The sequence below is a fragment of the Bacillus rossius genome, chromosome 1 (genome assembly GCF_032445375.1).
Source record: "Bacillus rossius redtenbacheri isolate Brsri chromosome 1, Brsri_v3, whole genome shotgun sequence".
NCBI classification, from domain to species: domain Eukaryota; kingdom Metazoa; phylum Arthropoda; class Insecta; order Phasmatodea; family Bacillidae; genus Bacillus; species Bacillus rossius.
Genome location: NC_086330.1, coordinates 32,830,756 through 32,854,930, shown reverse-complemented (window position 1 = coordinate 32,854,930; position 24,175 = coordinate 32,830,756). Strand labels below are relative to the sequence as shown.

At 36.6% G+C, this 24,175-nt stretch overlaps 1 protein-coding gene across 9 annotated transcripts in view; it reads right to left on the bottom strand.

Moving 5' to 3' along the window:
* The window catches only part of LOC134534093 (paxillin-like), a 243,802-nt gene that overhangs the window by 68,078 nt on the left and 151,549 nt on the right, over positions 1-24,175 (bottom strand). For all 9 annotated transcript variants that reach the window (XM_063372176.1, XM_063372150.1, XM_063372185.1 and 6 more), the window contains one exon: positions 14,339-14,502. In XM_063372176.1, coding sequence (XP_063228246.1) covers positions 14,339-14,502 — 164 coding nt within the window. The remainder of the gene's footprint in view (positions 1-14,338; positions 14,503-24,175) is intronic.

Sequence of the window (24,175 nt, the reverse complement as noted above, 5' to 3'; positions counted from 1 at the left end):
GAGGCTGTTGGAGCATTTGGAGGCTGTTGGAGCATTTGGAGCCATTTGGAGCTGTTGGAGCCATTTGTAGCATTTGGAGCATTTGGAGGCTTTTGAAGCATTTGGAGCCTTTTGGAGCATTTGGAGCTGTCTTAAGCATTTGGAGGCTGTTGGAGCATTTGGAAGCTGTTGGAGCATTTGGAGGCTTTTGAAGCATTTGGAGCCTTTTTTGGAGTCTTTTGGAGCATTTGGAGCTGCTGGAGACATTTGGAGCTGTCAAGCATTTGGAGGCCGTTTGGAGCATTTGGAGCCAATTGGAGCTGTGTTAAGCATTTGGAGGCTGTTGGAGCTGTTGGAGTCATTTGGAGGCCGTTTGGAGCATTTGGAGCCATTTGGAGCTGTTGGAGCCATTTGGAGCATTTGGAGCTGTTGGAGCTAAGAAGTAGTCGTTGCACGTCTATGCAGGGCTAAATGTTTATAAGATTGCTGGCTTTCGCAAGTGATTCTGCAGTAGGATAGAAATTGTGTAATAAATATTATGTTTGTAAAAGACTTTGTAGTGTTTTATTTCTCGAACCTTACACTTTTCTGGTACTTAAATTAAAGTTTTTTTTTATCGGCCAGGGATCGAACCAAGGACCTTGGTCGATCTAATCAATCATTATATAGATTACAAATTTATTTAATGAATTTTGAACTATTTCCCGAATCTTTAGCATTAAGATTACGAATTTCCAATATGGTAGTCTTGATATCTGATAGGATGATGGTCGTAGAGGATTTAGAGTCTCTTTACGAATGTTGAACATGGTTTATTGAAATTATTATTTTTTACATAAAATTAAATGTTTTGCATCATCCAGGGATCAAACCGAGGACGGGACTCGAATGAATCGATATGTAAGTTAATGAGTTTTTTTTGATGAGTTTTGGAACTTTTCCCGAATTTCTAGCTAAATAATTACGGATTTCCAAGATGGCGGCCAAATGACAAGATGGCGGGTGTCACAGCAATAATAAATGTTTACTGCACTCTAAGGATACGAATTAAACTAACATGGCGTCGGCGCACTCTAGCCGACGATACAATGATGTTGATGGCTTCCAGCATCGCAGACAAGATGGCGGTCATGACTTCATACTAGATGATGTTATATATGCTTTGAAAAAAGGTGGTGGGAGTCTGTCTGCCTGCATCCACCATTGAGGAAGGAGCCTGTCGCCATTTTTAATTATTTTTTTTGCACTCGTCGGGTTCGAACCGAGGACTCTGAACTCCGTGTCGTAAAAGTATGTTTTTTATAAAAAATTATTAAAAATTTATTAGATTAATTTTTTTATGATTTAAAAAAAAATTCATTAAAATCGGATAATAAATAAAGATTTTCAAGATGGCGACCGTAACGGAAACTGCAACGGTGACGTCATAATCCAAGATGGCGGTCATGGTATCCTTATTCCTAGAATTGGCTTACCGGAGGCTGTAGACATGGATGCTTAAGCCGTTTTTAGGAATTTGGGTTCTTTCTAGGGCAAAATGACTTTTAGGATTTTCGAAATCCTAATTTTTGAATTGTGGAATTTTTTGGAGAATTTTGAGGAATTTTGGGTAATTTTTGCCCAATTTTGGCAAAATTTGACCATTTTTGAGGGTCAAATGTCAAGGTCAAAGGTCAAGGTCACAACCATCCAAGATGGCCGCCGTGACGTCATAGATGGACGTGACGTCAGAGATGTGGCTCGGCTCCGGCTCCACGCCCCGGACCCTGGCGCAGGAGCCCCTATTATATACTACTAGCAAATATAGCCAACGGGTGTTTTGTTATGTATTGGTGTTATTTCCGGTTCGTAAATGGTGAACAGGAATGAGTAATTCGTGGTACTGATGAGAGTACGCAAAATGTGAGAGTCAGCTCTATAATTGTGGGAGGAAGCCTAAAAACAGTAAAAGGATGCATATCTGTATACATATATTAACTTGAAAAATTAATTATATAGGTCCATATTTTTCCAGGTTAAAGATAAATCGATAGAAACAATTGCCCAGTTCTTAAGGCTACTTGTTAATGGCTACACAGCATTATGGCCTCTTTGACACTTAACTATTGTAATAAAATTGCCATAGGTTTTCAAAAATTCTAAAGAAGTACCAAATTATTTCCTTATTGTCAGCAAAGTTCATTTTTCGAATGTATAATTGGTTTTATTTAGCTCAATAAAAGTCAGGAATGTTTTGAATGACATTAAAGCAAGTATTTAACAAATTTAAAATGCAGGTGAATTGTGTTGAGAGGATACTGAAGACGAGGCCGGCCGGCCAGCTCGGCGCGCCACCCTGCGGGATCCCTAGAGATAACCCGCAACCACGTTTCTCCCAGAGCGGGCGCAGCACAGGTACAATTACTCTTCATTAGCAACGGCCACTTTCTGACAACCAACCTGATCCCCCTTCCCCTCTTCAAACGACTTCCCCACGAGTTCTGTCGCCTCTCTGTCTCTCGAGAATTCGGCCGGTCTCCAGAGCCCTGTCACGTGAAGTAGCGTCACTAGGACGCAATTTGTTTTCGCAGCTTTAAGTGTTAAAGTCGAAATTGATGATGTGAAACTTCAAGCGGCTGCGAGGAACGTTCCAGGGCGGGACATGAGAGGTATATAAAATGGAAGGCCCACCTGCGAGTGCAGTTAAGTAAATAAGGTGAGTGATCCCTTGATAGCGAGCGACGAGATTCGTGTGCAAATGTCGGAGCATTGAGGATCGGAGCATTTGGGACGGTGTTGTGTGTGCGGCGGACGCGTGAGTAGTGCGAAGCAGTGTGTTGAGAGAGAGGTGCGAGGTGAGAGACGAGCTGTAGGGAGAGCCGCTGTCGAGCCGAGCTCCAGAGGAGAGCGTAAATAGTGAACTTATGAGTGTGTAGTTAATTTGTGGACGGATATTTAAAAAGTTGTAAGTTAGGAAAAAGTGTACATAGTAGTTGATAAATAAAACTGTAGTTAATTAATCATCCCATCTTTTCGGGGCTGTTTTCTACACTCTAAACAACAAACAGGTTATGAATAAAACTAAATTTTTTGCGAAGCCTTGCAAATTTCTTCAAGTTCACAAGTTATGTTTCTCACATTTATCGCTAGTAATTCTCTTCCGCACAGAGAAATGTGAACTATCTTTAACAAAAATAATATGAATAATAATCAAATGAAAATTTTTACAAACTTTTTAAATCTGACTAAAATGTATAACATAATTTTTCTTGGCCCCGTAAAGATTTATAAACCCCACACAGATTTCTAATCTCATACAGATTGTCCTAAAAATTTGTGACAGTTAACACCTATGAATTACCTTGTTAAGTTTCAAAACGAAAAACGTGTGGGCGCAGGTGGTCGATAATAGTAAGGAGTGTAGTGAGTAGCTGTCGTTGAGAAAACTCACACAACAGTTCATATGCTCACCGGACAAAAAATTAGTCGCCCTTGTACGCACGCATAAATGGATCGTTAAGCCTGTACATATGGCGCAACGAACTAGTCCCGTGCTCAACCGCACGCGCACTGTCTCTACGTGAGCAGAAGGCAGTAGCGATAAGCGTGACATCGCTGTTTCAGGCGGGCAGTGTACGTCAACATGGATAGATGTACAGATGTGACAAGAGTGGCAAAAAGGGGCAATCGTGTTTGGCCGTGCCCCTGACCATACGGTGCGTGAAGTTGCTGGATTTGTTGGTGTTTCCCAGCAAACTGTTTAACGTGTCTACAAGCAGTGGTGCACTACACGTGGCCACGAAACATGACGTCAGAATTGTTGTCGGATTTAAGATCTATACTAAAAGAGAGGCCGGAGCTATGTTTCACGTGTTGTAAATCAAAATCGCTTCTAAACCGGACAGGAATTGGTGCAGTCAGTGAATGAAGGTCCATTCCAACCTGTTAGCGAGAGAACATTGCGACGGGAAATGCATGCGAAAAAACATTTGGAGTCGGTCACCTCGCATGAGGCCATTTATCACAGAGGAACATAAAGCTGCGCGTCTTCAATGGGCTTCAATCATCGAACATGGACAGAAGCTGACTAGCGGAACGTAATGTGGTCTGACGAATAATCACGTGTTTGCCTGTATTCCAATGTCGCATGTCGTCGAGTGCACCGAAGGCCAAATGAAGCCTTTCATCCTGGATGCGTGCAAGGTCAGGTTCAAGCCGGAGGTGGGTCTGTGATGTTTTGGGGGTATTTTTCGTATCATGGATTGGACCCGCTCACTGCAGTGACCACTAACATGAACCAGCATGTTTATTTAAACATTCTGGATGATCAGGTGTTGCCTTTAAGTCAACATCTGCATGATGGGTATGCTGTTGATACCCCGATTTTTTTCAACTGACAACAGCAAAGCTCGTCGGGCTGGACGCATACGTGACTGGTTTTATGAACACTCCCCCCCACCCTATTACATCTCTATGGGCCTACAAAATCACCTGACTTGAACCCCATTGAAAAACTGTGGGGACGTGTTGGAATTCGGGTAAAATGCCGGGCTAAGCATCCCCGCAATTTGGCGGAATTGCGCGATCAAATCCTCGGCGAGTGGCTTAACCTGGATGCAATGTACCTGTACAACTTGTGGACTCACTTCCTAACCGAATCCAGACGGTTATGAAGTCCGGAGGCGGAATTACATGGTATTAAATGATGCTCGTAATGATTTCTCCAGGGGTGACTAATTTCTTGTCCGGCGAGCTTATCATTTGCAGTGCAATTAAATTGCTAGTGAACTATTCATGCATCAATTGTCTATTGCATGCGCCCCACGTTTATCGTTTTAAAACTTAGAAGTTAATTCATAAATGTTAAAAATCAACAATTACAAATTTTCAGGAAAACAAATATGGGGTTAGGAATCTCTATTGGGTTATAAATCTTTACGGGGTTGGAGAAACTATTTTATACTTTTGTATCCATTTTAAAAACTTTTTATATTATTTATTATTATATTCTGCTTTTAAGTCTTGGGTGTGTGAAATTTTACAATTAATTTAATTTTTAGTACAGATTACATATTTGATTTTATTCTTACTCCCATACAGATTGTAATGAATATTTTCGATTGTGAATATTAAATACCTATAAAAATACTTGTAAGATTTAAAACTGAAAATGAAGGGCGGTTTCAATAGATAATAATGAGACAAGCCGTGACGGATGCACCAAACGACAGTGCGTGACAAATTCAATGCAACGCCACATATTGACGAAGTTAAAAACTAAACAGTTATCAGCGCCGTTAGTTCACTAGTCGCCCGGAGATATGCTAAGCGGACGGGTCTCGCTAAGGAGAATGATAGGAAGTTGCCTGACACAACTACATGACCATGTGGCGGACATTTCTCCTAGCCCTGTATGCGTGATATAGGCTACCGCCTGCGAGTACTGCGTTAAGCATCCCGCAACATTGCACGGTTCTGCTCGTAGGCTACTGCCACGAATCCGGTGGTTTTGCTAAACAAAAGCGAACATATTTGTAATTAACAGACAGACAAACAAACAAACTGAAAAAAAAGTGAGTTAATATTGCAGTGCCATCCAGTTATGTTCAAAGTTTCAAGTCTCTAGCTCATCGGGAAGTTATTTTATAATTGATTGAAAAATTTGAACCCAACAGAGAAATAGACAAGAAAGCACGTTGGTAAAAAATTTTTTAAAATAATGCTAATTAGTATATTTATTTAACTTGTGTATTCCTTAACAAATAAGAATATTAATATAAAAATTAATCAGTGAAATTTATATTGTGATATTATATAATATCTCCTAGCTGTGCTGAAAACAATTATATCAATAGAATGTATTTTAATCAATAAGTATTTTCCTGATCTTAAAACTTAACTAGATACTCTATTCTAAAAGTTCAGAAATTTTGAACTACGTAGTAAACTCAAGAAGTTTTTTTTAGTGACATTTACTTATCATTTTGTATTTAAATGTCTTATTTAGGGTAATCTTACTTTCGTACAATTTATTTCATCAGTCCGCCAATTTACCTCGATATTTAAGGTCAATAGCGTGTTAACGACACTTTCGAGACAGCTAGTAAGTTAAGAACAGCAGGATGCACGATAGTCAACATTAGGCATAGTGAATAGCTCTAGAAATATTTTAGGTCAGTAGCATGGCTACTGACCGTAACTTCAACATAAGATAACCTTTAAAAGTTAGTGAATAGACCCCCCCGTTCAGCATAAAAACATCTTTAGAGATGCCTAGCTAAACGACGACAACCCTGGCTAGATATCTCTCTACAGTGTACACCTACCTTTACAAAGGTTGAACAGATAATAAATGTGCACTGAATTAAACTACTGATTAATAGGGAGTAGCGACATGTAAGTTTGTTATGGTCCTTTCCAAACTTATCTTTAACCCTTTGAGGCACACAGAAATATATTAAAAATAAATTAGAATCTATTGTGTAACTTTTAGCAGACGTGGCGGAAGGAAAAATTCAAGCAGCCAATGTTTTTTTTTGTTATTGTTAGGATCGTCAGATAGCAGCACAAGGCTTACTCACGCGAGGTATTTCGGGAATACCAATGAAAAATTTTTCCAAAGTGGTATCATAGAAATACCACTACAAAACAAAGGGTTAAGGGATTTATTTAATCGAAACAGGCGTGTTAACATGTAAATCCACTAGACCTACATTCAAGTTGAATTTTGTGCAACTTTTAACAGAAATTATCATCAGAAGTCGATCCCAAAACGTTCAGATAGCTTTAACTTACTGTAGTACAAATGAAACTAAAGCGGCTTTTCCCCCGTAGTCATTAAAGAAAATGTCCAGTTGTCTCTCGAATACTAAGACACACTGCAAAAGTTCCTTGCTGAGTAAAGGTATTTTGATGAGTAACTTCGTTTGATATTCAAGAAGAATATTTTCGTTCTATATGTAGCGTGACTTTCCTTATGTAGTTTGCAATCAACAAAACAAAGCAAATATGAATTATTAAAAAATACAACTGCTATAACAAAAAGAAACACACAAAATAATGCACTTTTTAATTGCATGTTAGGGAACAATTTTATTTTTCATTACAATATATTTCACAAATATTTTCTTATTTTATTTTTAAATTAAAGTACGACAAATGCGTTATTTTTTCGTAGCGGCCATTAATCAATATAGATAATAATTCTGCCTTTCAAACAGAAATGAGATCTTAGATCATCACACGTATCTTTGCCAGTATATTCACATCTACTTCAAAATACCTCGGACACAAACTAAGGTGTTAATACCATTCTACAGGTAAGGTGTACTACTTGATGTTTAAAGGCGAGAAAACTTCGGAATAACGACACGATCTAGACGAAATTACACCCCCCCCCCCCCCCCAACCCATCTAAACAAAAAACAAAATTCCCTTTCGGATTACAAACCAACTCCCGACATGCCAGTCAAGAGCATCAACCGAGTCTTCAGATCAGCGGAGAGACTGCAGAAATCATCCTGAAATATCGAGATGAAATGGCGGACTGATGAAACAAAATGTACGAAAGTGAGGTTAAATACGATATTAAATACACAAAAATAAGCGAATGTTACTAAAACAATTTTCAGGAGTTAATCACGTAGTGTAAAATTACTGAATTTTTAAAATATAGCAACTATTTGAGGGTAAACTCAGGAGAATATTTATTCAAGGTTTCCACACATTTTTCAGTATTAAATTCCCTGACTTTTCCAGGTTTTCCAGTCCATACAGTAAATTTTCCAGACCATTACATATGATTGTAGTCGTACTTGATAATTTATTTTGGAAAGTTCGTAAACTGCAATACGACATATCCTTTCAGAAAGTTCGTCCCATAGTGTAAGTTAACTTAAGTACTATTTTATTTAATAACTTGTTTAACTATGTGCAAATAAACTTCAAGTAGAAAAAATTAATTGTCAAAAATGAACCAAAACATTAATTTTTAATATTCATATGTGTAGGCCCACAAACGAAATAACACACAATTATAAAACAATTAAATTTTAAAAAATTACTAACAAATTTAAAAGAAGTAATGGTAAAGCTGCTAATTGCAAATTTAAAATAGTGAATATGACACGGTTAAAGATATAAAATGTTCGTAGAATGTACAGTATTTATGACATTTCAAAATGCTGATAACAAGTCTATTAACAAGAACCCACACAACAATAATAAAAATAAGAACTCGGGATAAGGCTTCTAAGAAGTGTTTTTTTCTCTCACCAAAATCAAATTTCAAATCAAATATCACAATACTCACGAATATCGAATATTTTTCTGGTGGAATGTTAACATACAGTAATTTTTCTAACACTCAAGAGTCCAAAAAAAATTGATCCAAAAAATATAAAATAAAAATGGAATCATTACAAGAATGTGTAAAATAAAAATTACAAAAAAAACCTAGCAATGATTTTTTTAACCAGTAAATTTTAGGTTTGAATATTATTTTGTTGATCTGGTTAAATACATAAAATAGAATATTATTAATAATTTTAATCATTGAGTATTTGTTAAATATAAAACAATGTATGAATAATATCGCAGTAAAAATACAAATTTCTCAATAAATCATCTTAGCCTCATACATTTTACTTTCTTTGTTGGTAAATGTGCCCGATAAGGTCTAGTTTGTTTGTTAAATGTCGTATTGTCTGTCGTGTTTGCGAAGTGACAGAATAAAAAGTGACAGGAGAAACAAATAAGTTTTCTTAAAAAACATTAAAAATTTTTTTAACAGCGTGGGGGAAAGTGTATTAGTTTATAGTATGTACAGTAAATTCCAAAAAAATATGACTTTTCCATGTAACACGGAATTCCTTGACTAATCCAGAGGTTTTCCAGGTTTTTCCTGACCGTAGCAACCCTATTATTGATTGAAATACATTATATCATTATAATTGTTTTCAACACAGCTAAGGAAATATCAAGTAATTTTTTTGTGCGATCAGTTATGCGAGACCTCAATTATTTCCCATGGACTTTGAACGTAACCGGAAGAGGCTGAACGTAACCGCAAGAGGCTAAACGTAAGACGGTGCCCTACTGAATATGTACACAATATTGGGGACAGTTCTGGAAAATATTATCTTTGTCATCCTACGATTGTAAGTTATATTTTCGGCGGTCCATCCCAAATTTCGGCATCTCAGGACACATATAATAGCTGTGCAAGCTTCATTAAGTAATTTCGGGTTTGAATTTAAAACTACTTGTTTGTAATTTCTGGGGAGAAATAATTACGTCACGCGGATACTAGAGCCGAACTAATAAAATATAATTTGTTGGACATTTGTTGTACGCATTTTTATTTCGAGAAATGTCCAAAACTACTTTTTTTTTCATTTCGAACCACAGTCCTCCCTTGAAGATATATATTCAACTGGCGGGAATCAACCCGTACATTTGACCGCCGGAATACCACTAGATATTTGATCTTCTCGATCTAGAGACTAGCCTCAACATCTCTCCCATTCCGGATTACGTTACGTATTCCTTATTTAGCTCAACCTGAACTTATGTTCTAAAAAACCTTGCAAATTTTCGCCGTATATGGGTTCACAACTTACTCTTAATAATGTTCAATTGTTTATAAAAATGCTAAACATTACAAAAAATATTCCCAAAATTGCTCATGTCCCCCCCCCCCCACACACACACACACACCTCTAATAAAAACAATTTACTTAACCAAAGGGATGGGGGTTTCCAAACAGAGATACGAATCAGTTTCTATGTGTATACTTATTAATAAATATTCGTATTTGCAAGTATAAACTGTAATAAAATAATAAAACCTATGGTCATCAAACTAAAATTTACAGCAAATAATCCAATACCAAATATTTTATGTCATTTTCTTGCGTCATTGGCTTGTGCTGCCATTAGCAGGTCCAGCTTCAGACTTTGTACATCTGAAGAGAACGTAAGTTAATAAGTGCACTTTATTACAAATGCCTGGTCACTGAACTACTGAATTAACGTAGTGTTGATCGCTTCAGTCGCCGCCAATACTTTGAAGTTAATTTGGGAGAACATCCGTGAGTCTCGGTTAACATGGAGATCTAAATATATCAGACTTTTCTTAAAATAGATCGATGTTGTACGTGCGTGATCAGAGCTAAGTATAAATTCACTACCTCTTAGAAAATGTGCACAATGACGCATTGAAAGAAATCCGTACATCGATTGAAGGAAAATTATATCTCCGTTTTACGTTCGCATACTCCCCAAGTTTTTAGGCAGCTATGTCCTCACTTGCTCCTTTCCCGCTGTTTACATCTCGCGCGTGCCTGAAATAACTCCCGAATGACCTAATTCTGGCCGCCACTGGCATCAGGCCACACAAGCTCCGACGCCAGGAGCATCGGTTCCATAGACCCCAACTTCGCCGCTCGCCGCGCGCAGTCACTGCTGCCAAAGCTATCTAGCGGTGGCCACACACACTAACAGCGCCCGTAGTTCAACTGGCGCACGCTAGGGGCTATGAATGTCACGCGTGTTTACACGAAGAACGGAACATTTCGGGCAATCATTATCGCAAATTGCCGTTCTCGATCTCTTATTATAATATTTATAAATAGTTCTTCAGTATGTATAAATTTTGTCGTACATAGCTTATTGCGTTTCCAGAAGCCAATATTTTTTTTTTGTTAGGCCCGTTCCAAAATGTTGCATAAACGAAAAAAACGGAAATGGATCCGGATCCCCGCTAGATATCTACGTAATTTACGGAAAGATAACAAATGGCCACCAATGACATTGAATTGTCAGGTTACTAATTTTAAAATCCAAAAAACAAAACACGGTCAAGATCAACATATTTTGTACAAATAAACCACAAATTATTTATACAAAACTAGATATTCTTGTAATTCAAACAATTTTAAATGTATTTGAAACGTAAACAAATATTTTTATCACAGTGGCTAAATACTCGACTTCTATTGGTTGTAAAGAATAACATAAACCGAATAACTGAGCTAATAAAACGTAAGGGTCAGTGTCCGCATGCGTGACAATGTAGATACTGTGTTCCGTGAGATCCGTTTTCGTTTACATGATCCGAAACCGCTTCCGTGTCATTGCATAACAGGCCTCAAGTGTTTATTTTAAAGTTTCCTAAATGACTAACTAACAATAGGATACTATATATAATAAATGCAGGATGCTATGATATCCAGAATTTTTAACGACATGATATAATAATATTCTCACCAAGGTTTTTTTTTTTACTTTTTTGTTTTACTTTTCTAAAAACTTGTATTGAAGAATATGGTTTAGCATTTTAACTAAGTAATATTTTACGTGGGGGAGTACAGATGTCAGTTATACAAAGCCCAGAACGTTGACTTCAAATGTCCAATCAGATTCCATACACTTATAAATCTGTATTATTTAGCTGTGGAAAAATACTTCAAAGTATCTAACAAAACATTGACTCCTAAACGCAAAAAAAAAAAAATAAAAAACAACCTCAACCGACTAATTCTGCTACCAACAATCCTAGGTTTGGACACGTGATTTTTATTTTTATTTTTATGAGAGGTGGAGATATTTTTCAAATCTCCGCCGAATCAAATACTATTCCCGGAGTTGTGCGCTCAGCAGCAAATATACGGAATACAGATTGTTCCTTGTAATTCTAGTAAATACGATATATTTTTTTTTAATTTGTGGGAATAATTATTTTCTTAATAGGTTATTCAAACAAAGTTTACCACAAACAAATATTATTTATTGATAATCCTGTACAAATAAATTATAAAGGATAAAAAAAATAGCACGTTCTTTAAAACTTATAATTCTTCATTTTCGTCCAGGTTTTCTGACAAGGATGGTCTCTCAATAACGGGTATTACTCCTCTTGCACGGCGAATGGCCTAGCCCTTTCAGGCATAGAATAAATTACATTTTGAACGTACTCCACCCGCACAGCATTCCATTCTTCACGAAGAGCAATTTGAAGCTGATTTAAGTCACTAGGAGGAGATTCATGTCGGGAGATCGGGCAGGCCAGTCCAAAAATGTGATTCCCCTGTGCTCCCAAGTATCCGATGATGAGGTAAGCTCTAATTTTTAATATTGAAAGATATTTAAAAAAATATGCTAAAATGGTTAAAACCAATTTTTCTTAGACTTAAGAATTCAATATTATCAGCTGATGCTCTTGATGAAATACAACAATAAACAGTATCCCCGAAAATCTTGTTCCAAATTTTACTCTTAAAAATAGAATTTTTCTTCAATACATTTAAAACTTTTTTAACTTATAGTGTCTAAAACTATTGTGCTCCTTGCATATATCAGGCAACAGACCACATTCAAACAAGAACATTGTGCATTGGAAAGAGAGAGTAAAAGTCCATTCGTTCTAAGGATGAGACGCTCTATAGCAGCCTGCAGTCTGACGGACAGCACAGTATGGGTAGTTGGTTGGGGTAGTTTCCACATCTGGCTTTAGGCTATTAGCACAGAGCTGGCGGTTTGAATACGGGCTGCGATTACACATTCTACAAACAGTAATGGAATATGGATTAACATACTTAACATTCGCAGTGATGGCCGATATGTTAATGGTGTACGTTCTGGCAAAAAAAAAATCATAATTGCAGCACGAGCAATGAGCATTTAACAACTGTTAACCAGCGACTGCCTGAAAACCAGAAGGTTCACTCCACGAAAGGGTGATTGATTAATGCACACCATACTGCTGGTTGATAGTGCGTATGACCTTTGAATATATATACTGTATAGAAGTCGCGAGTGGATAGGATTTACTCTACGTTTTTCAGAAGCGAATGATGAGCAGCTTGGGAACTTCACCGCTGCAGTGCGCTGCCGTAACGCCCTGTATCGTCTTAGTTGTTATTTACACGTTAGAGCGCAGCGCTGTCGCCTGCTGTCATACCCCGCACCCCTAATCCATCATTCACTGCAGCTCAACGTCGTTCAACGGGAGGGGGATGGGGTGTTTGAAGAGTTCGAGACTTGTCCGCTAGGGACCACCACAAGTCGATGCCCTAGAGATGGTGGCGATTGCGGCGGTGAATTAACCAACTACCTCAAAACCGTATTAGAAATTATAACCTGGGCTGGCGACTTCTATACAGTATATATATTCAAAGGTGTGACTAACAACACACAGACACCAGAGACTAATGCCGCACAGCTCTGTACTATCCACCCAGGCGAGAGTGAAACGTAACCAAGCGGCAAGAGGTGTGATTACAAAAATATTTCTTACGTATAAACTGTTAAATATTAAGTGACTAATTTATTTCTCTTTTATTGAAGAACTGGAGATTTATTTTATCCAGAAATCTTTAAAATTATTTTTAAAACGTTTTCCTTAAAGAAAGATATTATCGTTGCCATATTGTTGGTACCTGTGTAGTAAACATAGGTACCAACAGATATGATCTCATGTGGGTAGAAATGGATTCGTAAGCATAGCCCAATTAAGTAATATTACAGTTTCATTAATTACTATTATTTACATTACTAATAAACAATTGTACTTAAAAATGTATAATCACCAATCACTCGCAGTTAAAAATGTTTATTCTCAAGTCACTCTATATAAGATTCCGTGAGTATTCATTATTTGCATTATAAATTATTTCATTTTATATCTAATAAATAATTAAAATTTATTAATTAGAGTAAATATATAGCACATTAATTTATATTCAATATTAATTAAAATTTATCTCTTATTTTACTGAATTAAATAATTAATTTTTAGACACGTGTTAATATTATTACTGAAAACTGAGTATTTATTTATATATATTTTTTTAATTTTATAGATTTAATACTTTATTTATATTATCACTCCCGTCTTTTCATTATTTTATTTATATTCATTCATTTGTATGGACATTTAAAGTTGGCTTTTTATTACGCCAAGGAAGTATAACTTCCAACACGCATACATAAGTAAAAGCACTATTTTTTTTTTCAATATAATGTTTTTAATTTTTGCTTAGAATACTGTTAAAAAAAAGTACAATAGTCGTTTTTTACTGAAAAGAGAGAGAGAGTGTGTGTGTGTACTGGTATTGAATGTATCCTCAAAATGGTTTTGAAATTTCTGTGAAATACTTTGGGAAAGTCAATTTTATAAATAAGTACAGCTGGGTCAGTCAAATCTTCTAATGTAAATCTAGATTTATTTGATATTCGAGGAAAGATATATGTGAAAAATCATATTTTAAGCAGGCAGGGATATTCATAAATTCATACTTCGAGGGCTTGTGCCGTACAGTCGATCACCACAGGATGGACCGCTGAACCCAGCCTAAGAGAGAGGGGTAGGGGTACTCACGGAGCAGGAGGAGGAGGAGGGGGCGGCGGGCGGCGGCACGTCGTAGCGCTCGACTACGACCTCCCTGGCGCGGGAGCCGTTGAGCGAGCCGTAGCCGGGCGCCGCCCCCGCCCCCGGCGCCGCCCCCGGGGACACGGTGTTCTGCAGGTCCGCGAGCAAGGCGTCTGCAACACAACAGCCGCCGGTCAGTCACACCTCACTCATCTCTTCTCATCCGAAAAAAAAAAAAAAAATAAACAACATTCACACACGTACGTCACTTCCAGCTAACACTGGAGGTCCTAGAAAAATCTCTTCAGGCGTACGTCCTTGGAATAGTTTTTAATCAATCTTCCCCCGATGCAAGAATCATTAAAGAGGACGTTCCAATAAGCTACTGTGTCTCTCCCCCTCAGCAGGATCAACTGCGTGGTCTTTCACCAAGAAAGAAGCAGTGACTTTGTCAAACAATCATTCCTGGACCACTTGAAACCAACCAAACACAATCAAGATGCGGACTGCAATGATATTCATCTGCTACTAAATTACACAATGTAAAAAAAATTGGTTGTCGAGTGGAAGAGAGATTGATGCGACGCAATGAGCGTAACGGGACACAGCGTAACGGAACAATGTGCGTAACGGGACACAGCGTAACGTAATAATGGGTGTAACTGGACACATTGTAACGGGACACAGTGTAACGGAACAATGTGCATAACGGGACACTTTTTCGTGCGTGCAGCCGGCGTTCATCGATTGATTAGACGTTGTCACGTCAAAAACAATCATGCACGACAAGCCGCAGATATTTGAAAGTTGTCCAGCAAACAGAAATTAGTTATTTTATAACACATAGCCATTAATAATATATCATTTTGCTAACGCAGACGTACACCCAAAACCTAAGTGAGCCTAAAATATTTAAGAATATGAATTTCATAGTATTAGGATTTAGAAATGTGACGCAGTCTGTTCCTCATGCCACGATTTGAAGTAGCCAATGGTCGCCAGAAATTCAAACGCCAGGGTAACTACAACTCCTAGGTCCGTCCAAAGCACCGTGCATAAAAATGACACTGATATTGGATTAATTAATTTCAGATTACAATAGTTTAGTAACAATTATTTATAACGTCACCAAAAGCGCCAGGCTAGAAACCTTTCTTGATGGTAAATAATTACAGAATATTTTCACAATAAAGCCACTCGAGGTGATTATTTAATATTTACGTTCCACGCGGTTAAACTCACTAACTTTTTGAGAGTCAGTTCTCACAAAATGAAAAAAAAAATTATAATTATATCGCATACTTTTTGCATAATTAGCTGGCAAAGTTTCATTTGTAAAGTTTTCGTGCAGTGTTGATAAGAAGACTGAATATGGATTATAAAACTGAAACGTTATAGGTGTAAAGTCAATTTACTGTCTACTATGTGATATGGTTTAATATCTTTCAGATAAAATTATTTTATTTTACCAAGCCGTTTAAAATTCTTCAAATTATTATTATTTTAAAATAAAAAATAAAATAAAATAAATTTTTTAAAAAAAAATGAAAATCTTATCACGCATTATACGCTAGCAATGCCTTAAAATAAAATAGAAATATCTGTTTTTTTATTTTTATTATTTGTTTATCCTTATTCACACCGCACAAAAATGTTAAAAATTCAACTTTGCCAGCTAATTATGCAAACATGTATGCTATACATATTATTTTTTATTTTGTTGCAGTTCAGCCTCTCAAAAATGCTAAAAGTAAATATAAAATAATTACCTGGAACGGGACGCTTGTATTATTACGTGAGCGGGAGAAAGAAACAAAGTGGGGGACGAGACGAATGTTTCGTCTCGCACACAAGAGTGGCCGGTGTGTGAGTAAACACTGTTACAGAAAAACGCCCTGCTTCAGTCTATGCCTACGGGGAAGAGAGAAGAAACGAAAGACATTATCTGGGTTTCCACTGTTTTAAGGTTATAACAATTTTCTATGGTTTGATTTTCAAAATTCAGCTTCGTTAAAGCATAGTGGAATGCTTGACGTTAATAGTGACTGACTTCTACTTTCTCCTGTTAAGTCACTGGCGTTTATATATATATATATATAATATTAAGTCATTTCGGTTACTATCTCACCCGGTTTTAATTGTTTGCATCACGAAAACACATATATAATACGTTATATCATAATAAATTATTTCGGGACCACACATTTCTTTGCGGTACATAACGTTTTCGAGGAATAAAACGGAATACAGACAGGAAATCAAACAAATGGTTTGAAATTGAAGTGGAAGTCGCCGCTTGGGGATGTGTCTGGTGTGCAGTTAGGATAACAAACTATTTGTAATAGCAAAAACGTTAAAAATCGTAGTTAATAAAGTCAGTTTACGGACGATAGTTTAACGTGACGTCATAACGAAACATTGATGAAATGATTGCATACTTTTATGAATAAAATTGAATCATTTTTATTGAATTATCACTATTTTGTATGGATACAAAGAAGGAGTGAAATGAAATCTACAATTTAATTGATAAATTTATTTTTATTTGCACTCATAATTCAAATATGTTTATTACTTTAACGAAGAGACTATTTTAACTATAACTTTTGTACATGTTTGCTATTTAACTTCTTCCTATCTGTGTTATTCTGTTAAGGATATGACGATGATAGGAAAAGTAGGAAACGAATGGGAGTGTTTCAAGTTTCATGTGCCTCTAAAAAGTCAATCAATCCAATCGAGTGGAAGAGAGATAGATGCGGCGCAAGCGTACAATGAGCGTAACGGGACAATGTGTGTAACGGGACAATTTTTTGTGCGTGCAGTCGGCGTTCATCGATTTATTAGACGTTGTCACGTAAAAAAAGACTTGTTTTCAAGCGTGGCTTATGATCCGACGTAAAGCACCGCTCGAGGACACAATGTTTGTGACTCGGGGTGTACGCGCGGCCGAGGAGGAAAGAGTCGTTATCGTCGTCGGCAAGCCTCTCGAAGGTCGGTTGGCGATAAAAAGCATACAACACCTCCGAGTCTTTGTCCGGCCGACGGTGTTCTGAGCGCACACACAAAAAAAAGTTCTTTACTTTGACAAAAGATTCCTTTGAAAACCAGCTGCCAAGAAATAGTTTTTAATACTACAAGAAGGATATTGTAACTTCGTACAACACATGGCTAAGATTATTTTTGGATAGCCTATATTAAATTCATTTTTTGAGATAATACTGAGTATTTATTACGAAAGTAACGCAATACTTTATGTTTTAATTGATGTTTCATTCAAGCATAATTATTTTAAACCCTGGAGATTATAATCGAATATTAAACAATTTGACTATTTTGTTGTATCATTTTTATTATGTGCGCTGTTAATACTGGAAAGCCATTCAGGGAACAGTTTACAAATAACTTCAACTATTGGAGGTACTGGGACAACACATGGCATAAATGCCCGGGTAAGAATCCGAACCCAGTATTACTGCAAACACTATTTTTTTAGTGATTTGGTTGTTTTCACACAAACGTACAAATTTATAAATATCTGTAATTTTACAGGAAACTTCTGTTCCAGTAATATATATATATATATATATATATATATATATATATATATATATATATATATATATATATCGTCTGTCATTTGTAAGAAGGGGCCATCTTACATTTTTGTTGAAAATGAGTTAACTGCAGAAATACATGTTTTCTTTCATCCTTCATGGTCTGTAAGAAGGGGATAACTGTATCTCTAATAGTTTTTAAGATATGACAGGGGCTAACCATAAATAATTAAAATACAGTGATGCATTACAGTGTGCTCATTTTGTTTTTCTGCTCTCCTGAAAAGTTAATGTTTTGTAGGTTAGCCCCTTCTTACAAATGACAGACGATATATATATATATATATCCAGTGCATGAAAATGCAGCCTGATGCTGGAATCACACTAGCGTGATGGACGCTAATATTTTCTGACCAATCAGGTTTGACACACGCGTGACGTCAGTGCGAAATTAACTGGCGAACGCGATAGACCTCCCGATTAGATTTTCTACTTCCATCACGTCGCGGGCGCAACATTACTGAAATGAGCGCCAGAAATTGGTTTTTGAAATATGGTTAGACTGGTGGACTGGTAATACAAACATTATTCGTGTAATGTTAGGGTTTTGTTTGATGTGCGTTTGTGCATCACTTCGCGCTGTTGTTATAGTTGTGATACTCTTTAAGGCCATGTGTGCGCAAGGACGCTGGACTGACCAGTCTAAACTGATGGAGTGACGACATTATGGCTTTCCATCAATTCAGAGAGTGGGCTAGAGACCATCTCGCCAATCCAAACAATCAGTCCATCCATCAGTTGAGTGTCGTGGCAGACATCTTTGTTTATACTTTTTTGGTTACTTTGCTATTCCCCACCTTTTTTTCCTACGATACATCCAAAGTTAAGTTCATATTCTGAGATGAAACGATACATCAAACAGCAACAGCAATCACAAGACTGGTCGTGTGTGGGAAAGGCTTCAGGTCGGTCGAAACTGGGTCGGTCCAAGGCTTCAGTTGCGATTGCTCGGCCCGAACTGAGCACTTGGACTGGTCGTGTGCGCAGAGAGACTCAATTCAATACAAACTGACAGTTTGGGCTGAGCAGACCGAAAAGGGGGGATGGACTGATCGCGCGTGAAGGCCTTTATGATGGAGATTCCTTTGAGTCAAGCTCAGGTTATCTCAATGTTGAAGGGGGGGAGCGTATGGCAACGCTTCGCTTTGGCCTCCTCAGCATGCGGCCAAAGTGGTGTTGCATGTCGCTGGTCAGAGCGAGAACCTCGCCAGCTTGTTCTTGAAACTGAGCTGAAAGAAGAGTTACAACGCAGATTTATTGCTTTTAAAGTACAATTCTTTTGTTAAAAATGGGTTATTTTGATGCTTTTTCATGTTATTTTACTTCATTTTATTTATTTAATTACATTTGGGTACGAATCAATTTATTTGTATTGTATGAAGTGATTTTTTTGTCTTATTAAGTTTATGGATTTATTTGGGTAATGATGCTGGGATGGGTCTCATCTGACATCTTCCGAGTCACGTTGAAATGGCGTATCCAATTCCCTGTGGCTCTAGGGAGCCAGTGCTGTCGGTGATGCAGCCCTCACCAGCACGTCAAACACAATATGCAGTTGCAGCTGAGCTATATATTGTTTTTTTTTTGTCCGTATACCATCCAGCATTTTGGAGTGCTCATTGTTCCGTAGCAAAGGTCACATTCTTTGGCGGGTTACACGTGCTTGGGTTAAGTAAACACTGCTAGTGTATCACTGGCTCAGGGTCGTCAATGGCGTGTCAAGAACACTGTTAGGCCCAGTCATCAACGTGTATGTGAGTCACGTAAATGTGGTTCATGTACATGTTATTCACGTCTGACCTTGCCACACAATGGATGCCAGGAATACTCTTGCCCTATAGTGTCTCAAGCTTAGTTTGCAGTAAAGAGTTAATGGCGCCCCAATGTTGACAGATTGATACTCCCTGGCTCGTTAACACTGGTTTGTTTTGCAACCAAAGATAATTATAATAAGTTTTAATTTTTTTTTTAGATTTTATTATTTGTTGATTTTTCTAAACCATGAAATTTCTGTAGACATTCTGAAAGGGGAAAAAAAATCAATGCCAAATACCAATTATTATTTCACAGAAGAAACTAATTTTAGCAGTCAGTCAGTATAGATAACAAAACATTCCATTAAACCATATCCTATGCTAAAAAGAGCTAAAAAAAATTAATATTAAATAATATATATAATTACTTAACAAAAATGGTTAGAACCAAGATGGCGTGTTTCAGTTTTATATCTTTGCAAGTCAACATTTTATATTATTAGATAATGCTCCTGATGAAAAACAACAATAAAATGCATTTCCAAATTATCATTTCAAATTTTTCTTTACAAAATAAATTTTAACATATAAAAAAATCTATTTTTACTATAGTATAAAGTTGTGTCTAAAAATGTTGTACCCTAGACATATAACTGGCAACAGAACATACCGAACAAGGAGAGAGCAAGTGGCATTGGAAGGAGAGGGTAAATGCAGGTTAAAATGCATTATGCAAACTAAGGATGAGACGTGCTACAGCCATTGTGTTTCCAGCCTGACTTTCCAGTCTTACAAGGCCGCACTCTTGCAAGCCTGGCGCGTGACACATACATAAAGTGGAAAAATGGGGGGAGGGGGGCCGCAAAAATTTAACCTAAACGCTTCCGCCAAGCGCATCGGGGCCACAGATTATCCGATTTAGTTCCCGACGGGATTAACCAGGATTACTGATGGATAAAAATCTTAGCTCTCGGTATAGGGCCATTCCATGAAAATTAGGAAGTTTTATTAATTTAAATGTTTTTTTTTTTCTGGTTGAGAAAACATTACGTAAAAGATTTTAAAGTTATGGTCTTTGACAGACAATGTTGAATTTTGACTCATTTAACATTGAACAGCTGTTTTATTGATTCTAATGTGGCTGCTATTCAACTGTTTCTATTTTGCTCATAGAGAGGCTACTTTCAGGTTCTTTGGTAAGTACATGTCACATAAATGAATGTATATTTATATTTAAGTTCAAAATATAGGTTATGCACAAACATATTTCTTGCAAAAAAATAATTTAATAACATTTTATTGCTACTAAATTAATTATTCAATTGTGAGTGTTGAAGATGTCCCGTACGTGACAAATTTAGGTTATGTTTCATGTTTCATCAGGAACAAATTGTTATTATATCTTACTTATATAAATTCAAACTGTATTAGAATGCAGGTAGCTAACCTAATTTTTATATGTTTTAATTGCATTAAAAACAATAAAAATTTTGAGATACAATCATGTCCCGTACGTGACGTCACCTACGGGACATATGAAAAATATAATGTTTTACCCAAAATATGTAGAATATTCACCTATCTAAAATAACATATTATGTGTTACATAAATTTATTATTTCAATGTTTTACTTTTAGTAATCAATTTAATTGGTTTTCAGTGACAAATATTGAATCTAAGAAGACAACAAGCGCTTCTCGGATGAAAAAAATGAGGGAAAAACAAAAGACTGCAGATCCAGATGGTTATCTTGAGAAGGAAAGGAAACGGATTAAGGAACTGAGAAAGAATAAGAAAAAGAAAATGACAGTGAAAGACAAGGCTGCCCAAAAAATTTATGAAAGAAATAGGAAAAGACTTCAGAGAGCAAAGAAAAATGCTAAAAATGCAGCAAAAGCAAACAGTTCTGATATGTCTTCCTCTGGCACACCTTACAGTTGCAAGCAGACATTATCAAAAGCAGTTTGGAAGACTGCAAGGGCCTTACCAAACTCACCACGAAAACAAAAAGCTGTTGTGACAGGTCTTGCTAAACGCATTGGTCTTCAACTGACTACGACAATGGAAGAAAGTATTGCTGGAACTAGAAACAGTTGTAAAGAAGAGACTTCTGTTATAAATTTTTTCTATCGTCCAGATATAGTATACACATGCCCAGGGATGAAAGATGTATTAACTGTGTGGGAAAATAGAAAAAAAGTTAAATTACAAAAGCACTTTATGACTATGTTTATGCATGAAGCATTTTATATATTCAAAGAAGAAAATCCAGATTATAAAATTGGTTACTCTAAATTTTGTAGTCTAAGGCCAAAAAATGTTTTGTTACTTAAAGAGACTCCTGCAGAGCAGTGTAAATGCAGAATACACGAGAACTTCATTTTAAAACTTAAGGCCTTAAAACATACATACAACAATGAATTTTGGAAAAATCTGTTGTGCAATGATAGCTTGAACTCTTTGTGTTGGCAGAACCTCTGTGAAGTTTGTAGTAATGGGAAACGAATGGTAGTCCCAAGAGAACCAGATTCTAAAACCACTTGGAAAGAATGGAAGAAAAATGATGAAAACAAAATTAAGTTAGTTATAAAAGAAGACTGTTTAGGTGATATATATATGAAAAATTGATAGCAGATATGCCTAAAATGATGCTCCATGTAAACACCAAAAGAATACAACATGATGAGTTTGAGAAGGACAAAGCAAATGGTACAAAGCGTGTTCTGGAGGTTGATTTCGCAATGTCTTTCAGTTGTGAGTATCAAAATGAAATACAAAGTGCTTTGTGGTCTCGTGCTAGTGTTGTTTTATTCACTGCAGCTGTTTTTTGTAATGGAAATTGCAAAACTTATAAACTTTGTTCAGACACAAAAAATAAGGATAAGGACACAGTCTTTGTGTTCTTGGATTTCTTTTACACAGAAATACTTAAAGAAAATTCTGCAATTTCTGAAGAAATAATTTGGAGTGATGGGCCCTCTTCAGAGTTAAAAAATAATTCATGGTGAAAACATTGGAAATATTGAACCAGAAACACAACAGAACATTTACCTGGAAATACTTTGCGACATCTCATGGTAAAGGTGTAGTAGATGGTGTTGGTGGCAATATTAAACGCTTAGTAAGAATGAAAATGATGACGCAAGGGGAGGGATGCACAATACAGTCAGCTAAGGATTTTGCAGAAGTAGCTGCACAACTTGATACCAAAAGCCATTTATGGTATATAGAAGAGGACCACATTAGGAATGAAATTTTATCCCAAAATCCTTGGAGAAATGTCCCTTCGATCCCAGGAATCAAGGAATTCCACATTATTACATGTAGCACTTCGTCAGGGTTCTATGCAAAAAACAATGCACTGTCTACAAAAATTGCACTCTCCAATCCGAAAGGGAATCTATTCAACTTCCCTGGAAAATGGGTAGTCGTATGCTACGAAGGAAAAGAGTACCCTGGAGAAGTGGTGGATGCAAGCGGAGATCAAGTGCAGGTGTCAGTGATGGTCCCTACAGGTCCCCCACATCACTTCAAGTGGCCTCGACAACCAGACTGCATTTGTTATTTAAAAGAAGATGTAGCAAGAGAGATTTCTCCTCCAGTAGTGGTGAACAACAGAGGACTGTTTAAATTTATTGACATTTAAAGTGATCTTTATGACCATACAGAGTAACAGTTTTGTTATTAATTTTTTTTTTAGTTAGGATATAGGCAGGTAGAACTACTCTATCATTTTATTTAGTTACATTTAATCAATTTCGCTTAACATATATCTATGAGTCAGGTTGTGTAAATTTAATTTTTTTTCAACACAACTTATTTCAATAAACAGCGCAGGCTTTCGCGGCCGTTGTCCGTACTTTCTAGGCTTCTGGGTTGTAGCCGCGTCAAAATCAAAGTTTTCACCGACGTTTCGGTCGACGTCACAGTCACAATCATCAGGGAGAGATTAATTCAATTAATCTGCTCCCTGATGATGGCGACTGTAACGTCGACTGAAACGTCGATGAACACTTTGATTTTGACGCGGCTACAACCCAGAAGCCTAGAAAGTACAACTTAATTTAATATTCTACTGAAAAATTTATTCAGCACAATCTTACTAATGTAAATGTCCCATACGTGACAGCATTGTCCCGTACGTGACAAACAGAAAAAAAAATTGTTTCTGATTCATTATTGGAGTTTTTTCATGCATTTATTGATGTCTGTTTTTCTTATTCTTATAAGTTCTCACAAAAAATAATACAAGAATATCATGCTAGAATTCGGGCTAAAGTTTCAGTAAAACGTGTCCTCTTGAAACTAATGGTTGACTATATGTGTCCCATACGTGACGGTTACATTTGACAGCAATATGTTGTTAACAAAGGTATTTCTTATCATGTCTTAAGCTGAAAATTTACACTAAATATGTAACTTCTGTAGAAACCAAGAAAACACATGAATATACCCCTTATAATATAATTTTTTA